Genomic DNA, 15,238 nt, shown 5'->3' with positions numbered 1-15,238 from the left:
GGCAATTCCTCCTTCGGCCGCCTTTCCTTCCAGTTCTCTGTTGTCAATGACTGGAACAAACTGCAAAAATCACTGAAGCTGGAGACTCTTAATCTCCCTCACTAGCTTTAAGCACCAGCTGTCAGAGAAGCTCACAGATCACTGCACCTGTACATAGCCAATCTGTAAATAGCCCATCCAACTACCTCATCACCATATTGTTATTTATTTTATTTATTTTGTTCCTTTGCACCCCAGTACCACTACTTGCACACTCATCTTCTGCACATATTTCACCCCAGTGTTTAATTTGCCATACTGTCACGCCCTGACCTTAGAGTTCCTTATTATTTTCTGTGTTTGGTTAGGTTAGGTCAGGGTTTGACTCGGGTGGGAAAGTATATGTTTTCTATTTCTTTGTTTTTGGCCGTGTGTGTTACCCAATCAGAGGCAGCTGTCTATCGTTGTCTCTGATTGGGGATCATATATAAGTTGTAATTTTCCTTTTGGGTTTTGAGGGATCTTGTTTTCTGTTTAGTGTTTCTGCCTGACAGAACTGTGCGCTTTCGTTTTCATGTTTGTTATTTTGTTTGGGTGTTTTTTCAAATAAAATAATCATGAACACTATCCACACTGTGCTTTGGTCCACTCTTCCTGCCACCAACGAGAGCCGTAACACATACTGTATTAATTGCGCCACTATGTCCTATTTATTGCCTATCTCCCTTATCCTACCTCATTTGCACACACTGTGTTTTGCACACACCTTCTCTATTGTATTATTGACTGTATGTTTATTTATTCCATGTGTAACTCTGTGTTGTTGTTTGTGTCGCACTGCTTTGCTTTATCTTGGCCAGGTCGCAGTTGTAAATGAGAACTTGTTCTCAACTAGCTTACCTGGTTAAATTAAGGTGAAATAAAAAAAAATTGCTCTAAGACAACAGTCAAAATTTATTTGGCAGTTCTAAATTCCATGCTTGCTTGGCTTTAGAAGCAAGGCCTCATTAACCCTCAAGCTAGCATTTTTTTTCATCATATCTCGAAAGGTGGTTTATTCAATCCCTCCAATTTTTCAGAACTTTGTCAGTCAAGTTGTCCCTAATATCTACAACAAAATGTTAGATTTTCTGCATCAATATGGATACAACTGATTGGCAAATGTACTGTAAATTGAGAAATAATATGACTATAGCGAACAAAAAGAAGAAACTGTAACTAGAAACAAAGATAAATGATAGTCAAAAGCTTTAGAGTGCCTTAAATAAAATGTTGGGCAAAAAGGAAAACTCGGCTCCATCATTCATTGAATCAAATAAACACTGATAATGCTACTTTAATGATTTCTTCATTGCCAAGATTAGCAAGCGTAGGCATGATATTGTAAGCCAAAAACAAATCGTGACCCTACAGATTCATGAATAACTGAACAAATTATGAAAGACAAGATTTGTCATTTTTAATTCCGTAAAGTGTGTGTGGAAGAGGTGAAAACATTATTGTTGTCAATTAACAATGACAAGCCACCTGGGTCTGACAACTTGGATGGAAATTACTGAGGATGATAGTGAGTGATATTGCCACTCCTATTTGCCATCTCTTCAATCTAAGCCTACAGGAAAGTGTGTACCCTCAGGCCTGAACGTAAGCAAAAGCCATTCCACTACACAAGAATAGCAAAGCACCCTTTACTTGCTCAAATAGCCGACAAAGCAGCCTGTTACCAACCCTTAGTAAACTTATGGAAAAAATGTGTTTGACCAGGTACAATGTTATATCACAGTAAAAAAAAGGAACAACAGATTTTCAGCACGCTTATAGGGAAGGACATTCAACAAGCACGACACTTACACAAATGTGACCGACCGGCTCATATCGCTCTTATGCAGCAAAATTTGAAATTATGCTTTTTACATTGGAAAAAGTAGAGACTCAGAGCTACAAAATGGTATATAATCCACTACAGTTGAGGAACAACGGGAAAGTAATTTTTCTTTGAAAGTTGATAGGCCATTTTCTCAAAAGTGAGTTCTTGAATGTTTTGGTACTGCTACTGGAAATACCTTATTTGTCTACACCCATTCAGCATCTTTCACACTCTCTTAAGCTTTAGCCTAGCACCCAAGCTAACGGGCTGACATTGGCTAGCTTGCTAGCTACTTCCAAACACATAATGAGAGAACACCCTACTCTGACCATTTTACTCGCCCTAGCAGAGCTGGTTAAGCTGTTTTTGTGTTATCCAGAGCGGTCAACATCCCTTTCATAAATGTATCGGTTATTCTGCGCTCTTTGGCACACTCAAACGAGAGTGCTCTGAAACCAGAGTAGATGGCCAGACTGAATTTATGAATGCACCTGAAATGGTTACTTGGAAAGAGGAGTCTTTTGACATGTAGCTTGCTAGATAGCTAGGTAAACAATTAACGTAAACTCACCCCATTCCATACAAATGTGCGCAACCGTGACATTCAAACGAGGCTGCAAAGAAAACTAATGGGAGTGTAGCGACTGTGTTGACTTCAAAATCTGGGGTGTGATCTATGTTTCTATTCAAGCGTTGATCGACATGGTAATGGCTCTATAGTATCGGAGAAAAGTTGAAAAAACTGACCCTCCGTTACATCGTGACGTGTCATGCCGTAACGTACAGTACGCATAAAGAAACTATTTCTGTCTTACAATCTCTCTCCACCAGGTGTAGCACTTCTCTCATCGTTTAAAAACAAGAAATGGACAGTGACGGGGTAAGGGGGGATACCTAGTCATTCTTTGCGTCATCACTGTAAGCGATCATGACTCTCAAAGCCGCTGTTTCCTTCTGAAGATCAGCACCACCACTTTAGCACCGCCCTAAAAACCTGATTCAAATTCGACAGAAACCTTCAAATAGGTTTGTAATGACACATTATATAAACTCTTTATAGTGTTATATTTACATTTTAGAGGCGATAAGGTGATAAGTTGGACATATCGAGTGAAAAGAAGCAGTTTTCCCACACATAGCCTCCCCTTCTTACTACCACGCATTAGTTTCGCTTCCCCACCCGCCATTTTTAAAAAGACCAGACGGAGCTCATTGCCTTCTTGAATAATGCAGAAACAGGCAGCTTGGAGGTCATGTCATTAAATTTGTTGGAAAGCGGAGAAATTGTGCTTTAAAATGGTATTGACATTACAGTTGATCTGGAAGTATTTTTGGGGCGCTAAAATAAGGTCAATTGTACGGACCAAGGCAATGTACAAAGTGAGTGAGTTCACGTTAACCATAATCCCAAATCATGACGTTACTACTGTCATGTTTTGTCATATATTGTCTTGTCCTTGTGCTTTCCCTTCTGTTCGTTTCCCCCTGCTGGTCTTATTAGGTTCGTTCCCTTTTTCTATCCCTCTCTCTCCCCCTCCCTCCCTCTCTTCTCTCTATCGTTCCGTTCCTGCTCCCAGCTGTTCCTCATTCTCCTACTCACTCATTTACTCTTTTCACACCTGTCCCCTATTTTTGCCCTCTGATTAGAGCCCTATTTCTCCCCTTGTTTTCCGCTTCTGTCCTTGTCGGATCCTTGTATGATGTTCGCTGTGCTGTGTCCTTGTCTCGCCCTGTCGTGTTTTGCCTCCTTCAGATGCTGCGTGTGAGCAGGTGTCTTAGTCTGCTACGGTCGGTGCCTTCCCGAAGCAACCTGCAGTCAATGGTCGAGTCTCCAGTCTGTCCTCGTTACTACGAGTGGATTTAAGTTTTTTCCTGTTTTGTTTTCTTCTTGATTTTTCCAGGATTATTACTTTTGTCATATACTGGAATAAAGACTCTGTTTTCGTTAAGTCGCTTTTGGGTCCTCATTCACCTGCATAACAACTACCCTGCATGAATCTGCAGGTAGCTAACCAACCATGTTCAATGTTAGCTAGCTAACATTAGGCTATAACTAGCTAAGCAAATGGCTCGGAGATACAAAAAAATAAGGTCATACACGTATCGTTAGCTAGCGAGCCAACCAGCTAACGTTAGCTAGCTATCTAGGTAGACAATGAACCATAATCACAATTTATGAAGTTAGTACCCTGCATGAATCTGCTGGTAGCTAACCAACCAGGTTCAATGTTAGCTAGCTAACATTAGGCTATAGCTAGCCAAGCAAATGGTCTTTCTGTCAAAATTAGAAACTTGTAATGTCTGAAAATGTATATAGCTAGACTACATGGTTGGACGCGTCTCCTGTCGGATGCCATGGTTTCCCTTAGTTTGAAGATGTAATCTGGAGACAGGTGTTTTCTCCATCTCCTTAGCTATCATACTCGAATTCCACTGATTTCATTACTCAGCCCTCCAGAAAGTGGAGAGCGACACTTATGCAGTTTTAATACACAATAAAAAAAACTGTGTTAGACAGGATTACCAGCTCAAATAGACAGAAACGTGCTATATGGCAGACAAATCCAAGCGCATCTGTCGGCATGTCCAGCCCACTCATTATCTCATATATTCATGGCGAGTTGGAAGGATGCTGTCTTTCCTTTGGCTAAACCAACTAGGTTCATCATTTAACAATTGTATTCATATTTACAGATAGAATACAAGTTTGATATTAAGGCACATGAAAGTCCACGTTTGAGAAGGCATTTCTGTCAAAAAATACATTTTCATTTAAAAAACGTTTACGTTCAAACGGCTCTCCTGTGCCACATATGCCTAGTTTCCTGAAACGGGTCACTAAGACTGATGATTGTCTGAGAGAAAATGTATAATAAAAAGATTTAAAAAATGTATAATAAAAAAATTATTTTGTTTCACTTCAGTGCAGCTTTTGACATTATTGATCATAATCTTCTGCTGGAAAAACGTATGTCTTATAGCTTTACATCCCCTGATATATTGTGGATTGAGAGTTACCCATTTTATGGAACACAGAGGGAGTTCTTTAACTTCTTCGAGATAGGGGGCGCTCTTTTAATTTTTGGATAAAAAACGTTCCCGTTTTAAACAAGATCTTTTGTCACGAAAAGATGCTCGACTATGCATGTAATTGACAGCTTTGGAAAGAAAAAACTCTGACGTTTCCAAAACTGCAAAGATATTATCTGTGAGTGCCCCAGAACTAATGCTACAGGCGAAACCAAGATGAAATTTCATACAGGAAATGGTCCAGATTTTGAATACCCTGTGTTCCAATGTCTCCTTATATGGCTGTGAATGCGCCAGCAATGAGCCTGCACTTTCTTTCGTTTCCCCAAGGTGTCTGCAGCATTGTGACGTATTTGTAGGTATATCATTGGAAGATTGACCATAAGAGACTACATTTACCAGGTGTCCGCCCGGTGTCCTCTGTCAAAATTATTGTGTAATCTCCAGGTCCATATGCACGTTCCATTTTCTTCAGAGGAGAAACCAAACTGCCACGAATTATGTATCATCGATTGATATGTGAAAAACACCTTGAGGATTGATTCTAAACAACGTTTGCCATGTTTCTGTCGATATTATGGAGTTAATTTTGAAAAAAGTTTGCGTTGTAATGACTTAATTTTCAAGTTTTTTCTTACCCAAACGTGAAGAACAAAACGGAGCGAGTTGTCCTACACAAATAATATTTTTTGGAAAAACTGAACATTTGCTATCTAACTGAGAGTCTCCTCATTGAAAACATATGAAGTTCTTCAAAGGTAAATTATTTTTTTTTAATGCTTTTCTTGTTTTTGTGAAAATGTTGCATGCTGAATGCTAGGCTTAATGCTATGCTAGGCTATCAATACTCTTACACAAATGCTTGTTTAGCTATGGTTCAAAGGCATATTTTGAAAATCTGAGATGACAGTGTTGTTAACAAAAGGCTAAGCTTGAGAGCAAATATATTTATTTCATTTCATTTGCGATTTTCACTAATAGTTAACGTTGCGTTATGGTAATGAGCTTGAGGCTATAAATAGGATCACGGATACGGGATTGCTCGTCGCAACAGGTTAATGGAATCCAACCCAACAAAATCCGGGTAGAGTCAGGTATTCCTCAGCTGTCTAGGCCCTTTATTTTTTCCAATCTTTACTAATGACCTGCCACTGGGGGCTCCCGAGTGGCGCAGTGGTCTAAGGCACTGCACCTCGAACCAGACCCTGGCTTGATACACACAGGCACAGGGACACGTATACACACACACACACGATAGCATATTCACTATACACACACGTACACAGGAATTTTGTGTTGTAAATAATTATGTAGTTGTAGAGTATTGGCCTTAGGGCACACATTTAATGTGTTGTGAAATGTATTGAAATATAAAAACATATTTATATAACTGCCTTAATTTTACTGGACCCCATGAAGAAGGCAGCAGCTAAAGGGGATCCTTAATAAATACAAATACCTATCAAATAGAGCTCTCAATTTCCTATCCTACAATGATCATTTATATGTATAAAGTAAACTATAACTTTGTACAAAATCAACATTAGCTTATATTTGTGTATTCCGACAAAACAATAGCAATGGTATAATGTTTTACAAAAGCTAGTTGAGCTGTTTTATCAGAAAATGCAGGAGATCAGGCAAAACCTCAATTAGCTAGCAATCCAGCATCGATGGCTATGCACAGAGGCATCATGTCCATAAGGGGCACAGGGGCACATGCCCCTTCAGATTTGTCCTGTATAAATATATTGTTTTGTTTGTTAAATGTGTTGTTGTTTCTCTGTAATACTACTAGCCACCTAGTATCTTTATGAAGATGGCTTTAGCTAGCCAATCTCGAATCCTCATAACTAGCTACCAAGACGCCATTTCTGGCTATCAATCAAGTTAGAGTAGCTAGCTTGTCTAACTATTTTAGCTGGTACACCTGCTGACAAGGTTGGTCAACTTTAGAAAAGCACACAATTACTAAATTGTGATTCCTTTAAATCTTTAATCCAGATTTTTGCAGAGAACTATATTCAGCCCTAACCCGACCCACTAGTCAGGAGGATACAGACCGTTTAAGGAGTACGCTTAGATATATAGAAAATACAGAGAATTAAGAATAATGATTATGGCTCGAGATTGCAGGAAAAAGCTGTTTCAGGTGTTTGAAAATTGTAAGATCAATTCAAATGAAGTTGGCAGTTACTACTTGTTACAGGTAAGAAACGGGGCAAAATGTCTACCACATTCTTTGAGTCAGAGCCTGTTGGTCTATTGAGATTTGATGTATCAAATTACAACTGGTTCTTGTTCGACAGTGTAATAATCACTAGATGGGCATGCTACAGTAATAAGGACAGGAGAAATGACGTAATGAGTATAATCAGATTGCAGATAGTTTGGAACTACACTTTGTAACATGGCCAAATAGTGACCATCTCTGTATGTGCAGTTATTGGAGATTATTGAACTGCATTTTTCATCAGATTTCATATTTTGTCAACTGGTTTTGAAACAAAGAGCATTGAAGGGAATTTTTTGTTATTTTTCTTGTTTAGTGGATTGTGTGTTTAGCCACCTGCCAAACATACAAATATTTGTGAAAGTGTGTGTGCAAGAGAAATAAACAAAATAAAAATAGATCACTCTTGAACTTGTTTGTGTTTCAAATCACATAAAAAAATCTAAAATGAAATCAATTTTTTTTTGTCACATGCGCCGAATACAACAGGTATAGATAGACCTTACAGTGAAAGCTTACTTACAAGCCCATAACAAACAATGCAGTTTTAAGAAAAAAAGTGTTAAGAAAGTAATTACTAAAATAAACTGAAGTAAAACAATAAAAAAATAATACAAAAATAAGATAAAATTTAAACATATAGAATAATTAAGGAGCAACGATAAAATAACAGTAGTGAGGCTATATACAGGGGGTACAGAGTCCATGTGCGGGGGAACCGGTTAGTCGAGGTAATTGAGGTAATATGCACATGTAGGTAGAGGTAAAGTGACTATGCGTGGATAATAAACAGAGAGTAGCAGCAGCAGCATAACAATAGGGGTGGTGTGGGGACAATGCAAATAGTCCTAGTAGACATTTGATTAGCTGTTCAGGAGTTTTTGGCTTGGGGGTAGAAGCTGTTAAAAATCCCTTTGGACCAAGACTTGGCGCTCTGGTACCGCTCACCGTGCGGAAGCAGAGAGAACAGTCTATGACTAGGGTGGCTGGAGTCTTGGCAATTTTTTGTGTCTTCTGACACCGCATGGTATAGAGGTCCTGGATGGCAGGAAGCTTGCCCCCAATGCTGTACTGGGCGGTACGCTCAACCATCTGTAGTGCCTTGCGGTCGGAGGCCGAGCAGTTGAAATACCAGTCAGTGATGCCACCAGTGAGTATGCTCTCAATGGTGCAGCTGTAGAACTTTTTGAGGATCTGAGAACTCATGCCAAATCTTTTTAGTCTCCTGCGGGGTATAGGCATTGTCGTGCCCTCTTCACTACGGTCTTGGTGTGTTTGGAATATGATAGTTTGTTGGTGATGTGGACACCAAGGAACTTCAAGCTCTCAACCTGCTCCACTACAGTACCATCGATGAGAATGGGGGTGTGCTCGGTCCTCCTCTTTCTGTAGTCCACAATCATTTCCTTTGTCTTGATCACATTGAAGGAGAGGTTGTTATCCTGGCACCACACTGCCAGGTCTCTGACCTCCTCCCCAAAGGCTGGCTCATTGTTGTTGGTGATCAGGTCTACCACTGTTTGTCGTCTGCAAACTTAATGATGGTGTTGGAGTCGTGCTTGGCCATGCAGTTATGGGTGAACAGGGTGTATAGGAGGGGACTGAGCACGCACCCCTGAGGGGCCACCGTATTGAGGATCAGCAAGGCAGATGTGTTGTTACATACCCTCACCACCTGGGGGCGGCCCATCAGGAAGTCCAGGATCCAGTTGCAGAGTGAGGTGTTCAGTTCCAGGGTTCTTGGCTTAGTGATGAGCTTTGAGGCCACTATGGTGTTGAAAGCTGAGCTGTAGTCAATGAAAAGCATTATCATGTAGGTGTTCCTTTTGTCCAGGTGTGAAAGGGCAGTGTGGAGTGCAATAGAGATTGCATCATCTGTGGATCTGTTGGTGCGGTATGCAAATTGGAGTGGGTCTAGGGTTTCTGGGATAATGGTGTTGATGTGAGCCATGACCAGCCTTTCAAAACACTTTATGGCTACAGACGTGAGTGCTATGGGTCGGTAGTCATTTAGGCAGGTGCCTTGGTGTTCGTAGGCACAGGGACTATGGGGGTCTGCTTGAAACATGTTGGTATTACAGACCTGATCAGGGACAGGTTGAAAATGTCAGTGAAGACACTTGCCAGTTGGACAGCGCATACTCGGAGTACATGTCCTGGTAATCCGTCTGGCTCTGCGGCCTTGTGAATGTTGACCTATTGAAAGGTCGTCCGAAACAGCTGATGCTCGAAGCGAGCATAAAAGTTATTTAGCTCATCTGGTAGGCTTGTGTCACTTGGCAGCTCACGGCTGTGCTTTCCTTTGGAGTCCGTAATTGTTTGCAAGCTCTGCCACATCTGACAAGCATCGGAGCCGGTGTAGCATGATTCAATCTTAGTTCTGTATTGACTCTTCACCTGTTTGATGGTTCGTCATCAGAGGGCATACATATTTCTTATAAGTGTTCGGGTTAGAGTTCCACTCCTTGAAAGCCGCAGCTCTACCCTTTAGCTCAGTGCGGATGTTGCCTGTAATCCATGGCTTCTGGTTGGGGTATGTACGTACGGTCACTGGGGACAACGTCATCGATGCACGTGTTGATGAAGCCGGTGACTGAGGTGGTATACTCCTCAATGGCATCGGAAGAATCCCGGAACATATTCCAGTCTGTGCAAGCAAAAAATTCCCGTAACTTAGTATCTGTGTCATCTGAGCACTTCATTACTGAGCGAGTCACTGGTACTTCCTGCTTTAGGTTTTTGCTTGTAAGCAGGAATCAGGAGGATCGAGTTATGGTCAGGTTTGCCAAATGGAGGGCGAGGGAGAGCTTTGTACCCGTCTCTGTGTGTGGTGTAAAGGTAGTCTCAAGTTTAGTTTTTTCTCTTGTTGCACATTTAACATGCTGGTATAAATGAGGTAAAACGGATTTAAGTTTCCCAATATTAAAGTCCCCGACCACTAGGCCTCTGGATGAGCATTTTCTAGTTTGCTTTATACAGCTCGTTGAGTGCCGTCTTAGTGCCAGCATTGGTTTGTGGTGGTGAATAGACATCTATGAAAAATATAGATGAAAACTCTGGTAAATAGTGTGGTAAATAGTATGGTCTACAGCTTATCATGAGATACTCTACCTCAGGCGAGCAAAACCTAGAGACTTCCTTAATATTGGATTTTGTGCACCAGGTGTTATATACAAATAGACACAGACTGCCACCCCTTGTCGTACAGGAGGCAGCTGTTGTATCTTGTGGATGGAATGAAAACCCAGCCAGCTGTATGTTATCCATGTCGTTGTTCAGCCATGACTCGGTGAAACATTACAGTTTTAATGTCCCTTTGGTCGGATAGTCTTGATTGGCGCTCATCTATTTTGTTATCCAATGATTGCACATTGGCGAATAGGACTGATGGTAGCGGGGGATTACTCACTCGGCGTTGGATCCTTACAAAGTACCCCAGCCTACGTCCCCGGTGTCTTCATCTCTTCTTCATGCGAATGACGGTGATTTGGACCTTGTCGCATGTCTGAAGTAATTCCGACTCGTTAAAGAAAACATATTTTCCAGTACGAGGTGAGTAATCGCTGTTCTGATACCCAGAAGCTCTTTTTGGTCATAAGAGACGGTGGCAGAAACATTATGCAACCAATTATGCAAAAAAACACACACAATAACACCATTGGTTAGGAGCCCGTTAGCAGCCATCTCTCTCGGCACCAATCATATCAGCAGCCATATCATATCAGCAGCCATTCACCCATTACAATTGTGTTAACACATGAGACTACACTAGACCCCCATGGTCAATTGCAATGAACATTGGCCAACATACCAACACATGGAAAATACACGCTAAAATCACCCTCACAGCTAATCTCAATTGCAACCATCATTAGCCAAGATTTACTGCTCCATAAAGCAGATGTCAAGGTTATGTTTTTGTCCTGATTTCTGCCCAAAATGTTCAACGCTGTTTTTCCCTCTGGTGGGGATTATTAATCAAAAGATTTTAACAGACTAAGGGTGATGTATCTGTATAAACTGAACTAAACTGAAATAAAGTTTTTCCTCATCTACCACGGCAAATCTACTGTGTCAATTTATCCTCTGTTGTATGAATGGAAAACTCATGTTGGTGCAGCCTCTTCGTTTCCAAATGATGTAATCCATTAATTAAAATTTGTCTTTAAAAAGTATATTAATTTCTTATTAAGACTGCGGGAGATATATCGCTGCATCATATTTTAAATAAACAACTAAACCAGATAAAACATTTGCATAAAGTATAGGCCAACAAGTCCTATATTCTTATGATGAGTATTTTACATTCATTAGTCTTACGGTTTCCGATGCTACTGATAGGTCATTATTTCATTGTGGTGGGAAAAGAGAATCTAGACTAAGAAAGTTAAAGGTGTCTGGTATCAACGTAAAATCAGAAATGTATTCCTTTGGGTTTTTTGTAGCAATATTTCGTTTTAAGAAAAACAGCAGTAACGGGGTGCTCCGTGTGAAGTTCTGCGTCTTCGTTACAATCCAACCCCAGAGTACAGATGCCACTCACCTGAACGGCTGGCTACTCCATTGGCTTTCTCGCTGTCCTCTACTTGGCATTTCTTTTTGGCAATCTTGTGAAGGATGGATGCCTTCTCTCTGAATTTCCCTGCAACACAACCATTGGGGAGTTAACTAGGGGACTGTGTTTAAATGAACATGTCACCTTCAAATTTCCTTTGCATAGACTCAGGTCTCCTCTGCCTTTTCATGGTTCCGGACTTCACTTAGTTCAAAGGAAAAGAACATATGCATTTTTCACATCAGTATTCAAATGACAGTTTGAAGTCAATATGATATCATGTACTGATGAGCCAGCAATGTCCAAGATGCAAGCCAGTGGGGGAGAACACTTTATGAAGCATAATCGGTCACACCCAATCTACTGCCAGGTCTACTAAGCCTTTGTACTAGTTGTGGCACAATTTGTACACTTTTATTTTCTGGAGGCATAGCATGTAGTTTAAAAGATAGAACACACAAGTAAACATAACATTTAAGAGACTGATTAAGATATTTACTCAATAATGTCCATTTCAGATTATATTTCTTTTTACTAATCTCTCGTGGACAGACAACAAAACATAAATGGTATCGTACGTCTGTCAGAAGAATGTGGGATGCGATGACTAACGAGCAACAGTTGCTGTGGTATACTGACTTTTCATGATTTAGCAAGTGTGAGCATCTTTCGAGGCGGGAGGAGACATTTGACCCATAGACTTGACTGTCACATGAAGAGTGGGGTGGGGGGGGGGCTGGAGCTACCACCATGCTTCTACTCCTCGTTCTAGAATATTTTCTCATACATCTCCCCAGAACTTATTTCCGTAGCTAGCGCAAGATTTTCTTTCTGGTTTACAGAGATAATAAAAAAGAAAAGAAGTGGTCTAAGGCACTGCATCACAGTACTAGCTGTGCCACCAGAGACTCTGGGTTCGAGCCCAGGCTCTGCCGCAGCCGGCCGCGACCTGGAGGCTCATGGGGTGACGCATAATTGGCCCAGCGTCGTCCGGGTTACGGAGGGTTTGGCCGGCAGGGATATCCTTGTCTCATCACGCACTAGCGACTCCTGTGGCGGGCCAGTTGCAGTGCATGTTGACCAGGTCGCTAGGTGTACGGTGTTTCCTCTGACAAATTGGTGCGGCTGGCTTCCGGGTTGGATGTGCGTTGTGTCAAGAAGCAGTGTGGCTTGGTTGGGTTGTGTTTCAGAGGATGCATGACTCTCGACCTTCGCCTCTCTCGAGTCCATACGGGAGTTGCAGCGATGAGACAAGACAGGAACTACTACCAATTGGATACCACGAAATTGGGGAGAAAAAGGGGTAAAATAAGAAAGAAAAAGAAGAAAAGGAAACAAAGAAAAAAAAGAAATAACTAGTGCCATTTTTGCACCGGGCAAATGTCTAGTAAATTTGGCTTGAGGTCCATATATGATCATTAGGAACCTCTTCTCAGCATATTCACATTTGATGTACCAAAATATATTTATAAAACAGACCACAATGGCAATAACAAGAGATTATACATTTAACATAGAGGTCAAAATAAGAAGAAAATAGATCAGATCATATCGGAAAATCTATAATGAACAAAAATATAAAAATAACATGCACAATTTCAAAGATTTTACTGAGTTACAGTTCATATAAAGAAATCAGTCATTTGAAATTCATTAATTAGGCCCTAATCTATGGATTTCACATGACCGGGCAGGGGTGCAGCCATGGGTGGACCTGGAAGGGCACAGGCCCACCCTCTGGGCAACCAGGCCCAGCCAATCAGAATGAGTTTTTCCCCACAAAAGGGCTTTATAACTGACATAAATACTCCTTAGCAGTGACAAGAGGTTCATAATGATCATATATGGACCTCATCTAGCCAAATTTACTAAACTTTTGCCTGGTGCAAAGTTGTCACTAATTATTTCATTTTTAGTTTAAAAAACATATATAATTATTAAAACATTAGGAACACTTTTCCATGACATAGACTTACCACCTGAATCAAAGTGAAAGCTATGATCCCTTATTGATGTCACCTGTTAAATCCACTTCAATCAGTGTAGATGAAGGGGAGGAGACAGGTTAAAGAAGGATTTTTAAGCCTTGAGACAATTGAGGCATGGATTGTGTACGTGTGCCATTCAGAGGGTGAATGGTCACGACAACATATTTAAGTGCCTTTGAACGGGTTATGGTAGCAGGTGCCAGATGTATCGGTTTGACTGTGTCAAGAACTGCAATGCTGCTGGGGTTTTCACTCAACAGTTTCTCGTGCATATCAAGAATGGCCCACCACCCAAAGGACATCCAACTTGACACAACTGTGGGAAGCAATGGAGTCAACTTGGGCCAGCATCCCTGTGGAATGCTTGACACCTTGTAGTCCATGCCCCGACGAATTGAGGCTGTTCTGCAGGCAAAATTAGGAAGGTGTTGCTAATGTTTTGTACACTCAGTGTAAAGGCTTACAAGTCAAGGGTCTGAAATACATCACGTCTTACTGAAGTTGTTGTGTATGCAGATATGGGCATGCTGCATACATGTGCGCTTGTTAACGGCATGCTGCATCCATGAGCGTGCAGGTCTGTGCACATATGTTGTGCATACTTTCAATCAGGCAAGTGCACGTCAATCAATATGAAAGCGTAATGAGTTTTTGGCTGAATAAAGTAAGGTTGGCTACTTCATTAGGGCTGCTGTGGTGAGTCATCGACATGTAGTCCACCCAACCATGTCACCATCTGTGACCTTCCAGCAAAATCATTAACTCCACAACACCAAACCAGCGCAACAGAGTCCCCCCCCCTCGCTTTCTCTATCCGCTGTCTGTAGCAATCAACGCCCTTGCACACACACTTGTTAATACATTCTGACACACTGATATGGATCACTGACTCTCCGCGTCCACAGCCTTTAGCCCGACTCACCTTGGGAGATCGGCACTGAGGTCGCCTGCATGCTGTGTGTGATCAGAGCTTCCAGCAAATTCTTCAGACATGGATGGATGGGCATAATGCTGTATCTGAAGCAGGAGTACAGTATTTGTCCTTAATGTGGAGAGTGCCCTTCATCTTCTGGGTAAAGGTATAATGGTACAGTTCAACCCGCAAGGTCTCGATCAATCTATTTTTAAGCCGGTCTAGCACTGACACATTTTTTAAATATGCAATGTATTCACAGTGATTTCCCTATGCCATACATTGTTTACTAAATCACTGTCTCTTCAAAAATATTTCTTTATATTTCCAAGCCTTTACACAGCATGAGCCTTTTTTTTTTCATTGGGACTGGTGTAAGTCACACAATACAAAATATCCATCTTCAAAGTTAATTACCAAGTTTAATCAAAGACAACCCTTTCCCAAATATCATTATTACATTATCTCTCTGTTGCTACTCTGTTTTCTGATACTGTTACTCAATTCCTGGGTGGATGAGTCACTCCACAATACCAAAATTGGTGACGTAAATGTTACGTGCATACGCAGTTCTGCTCTCACTGTCGATTGTGGGGCTTCCGAGAGTGTGCTGACGCATGGCCGATCTGTTTCTCCAAGATGAGAGGGACAGGATTTATGCGATGCTCAATGT

General features: G+C 41.2%; 1 protein-coding gene across 2 annotated transcripts in view; it reads right to left on the bottom strand.

Annotated features, from left to right (window-relative positions):
- The window catches only part of LOC118368611 (sodium/potassium/calcium exchanger 2-like), a 152,941-nt gene that overhangs the window by 27,586 nt on the left and 110,117 nt on the right, over nucleotides 1-15,238 (bottom strand). For both annotated transcript variants that reach the window (XM_035752868.2, XM_035752869.2), the window contains one exon: nucleotides 11,653-11,751. In XM_035752868.2, the coding sequence (XP_035608761.1) occupies nucleotides 11,653-11,751 (99 nt within the window). The remainder of the gene's footprint in view (nucleotides 1-11,652; nucleotides 11,752-15,238) is intronic.

Source organism: Oncorhynchus keta, chromosome 35, assembly GCF_023373465.1.
Source record: "Oncorhynchus keta strain PuntledgeMale-10-30-2019 chromosome 35, Oket_V2, whole genome shotgun sequence".
In the NCBI taxonomy this organism is placed as follows: Eukaryota; Metazoa; Chordata; class Actinopteri; order Salmoniformes; family Salmonidae; genus Oncorhynchus; species Oncorhynchus keta.
The sequence above is the reverse complement of the archived record's forward strand: the minus strand, read 5'-3'. Positions and strand labels throughout refer to the sequence as shown.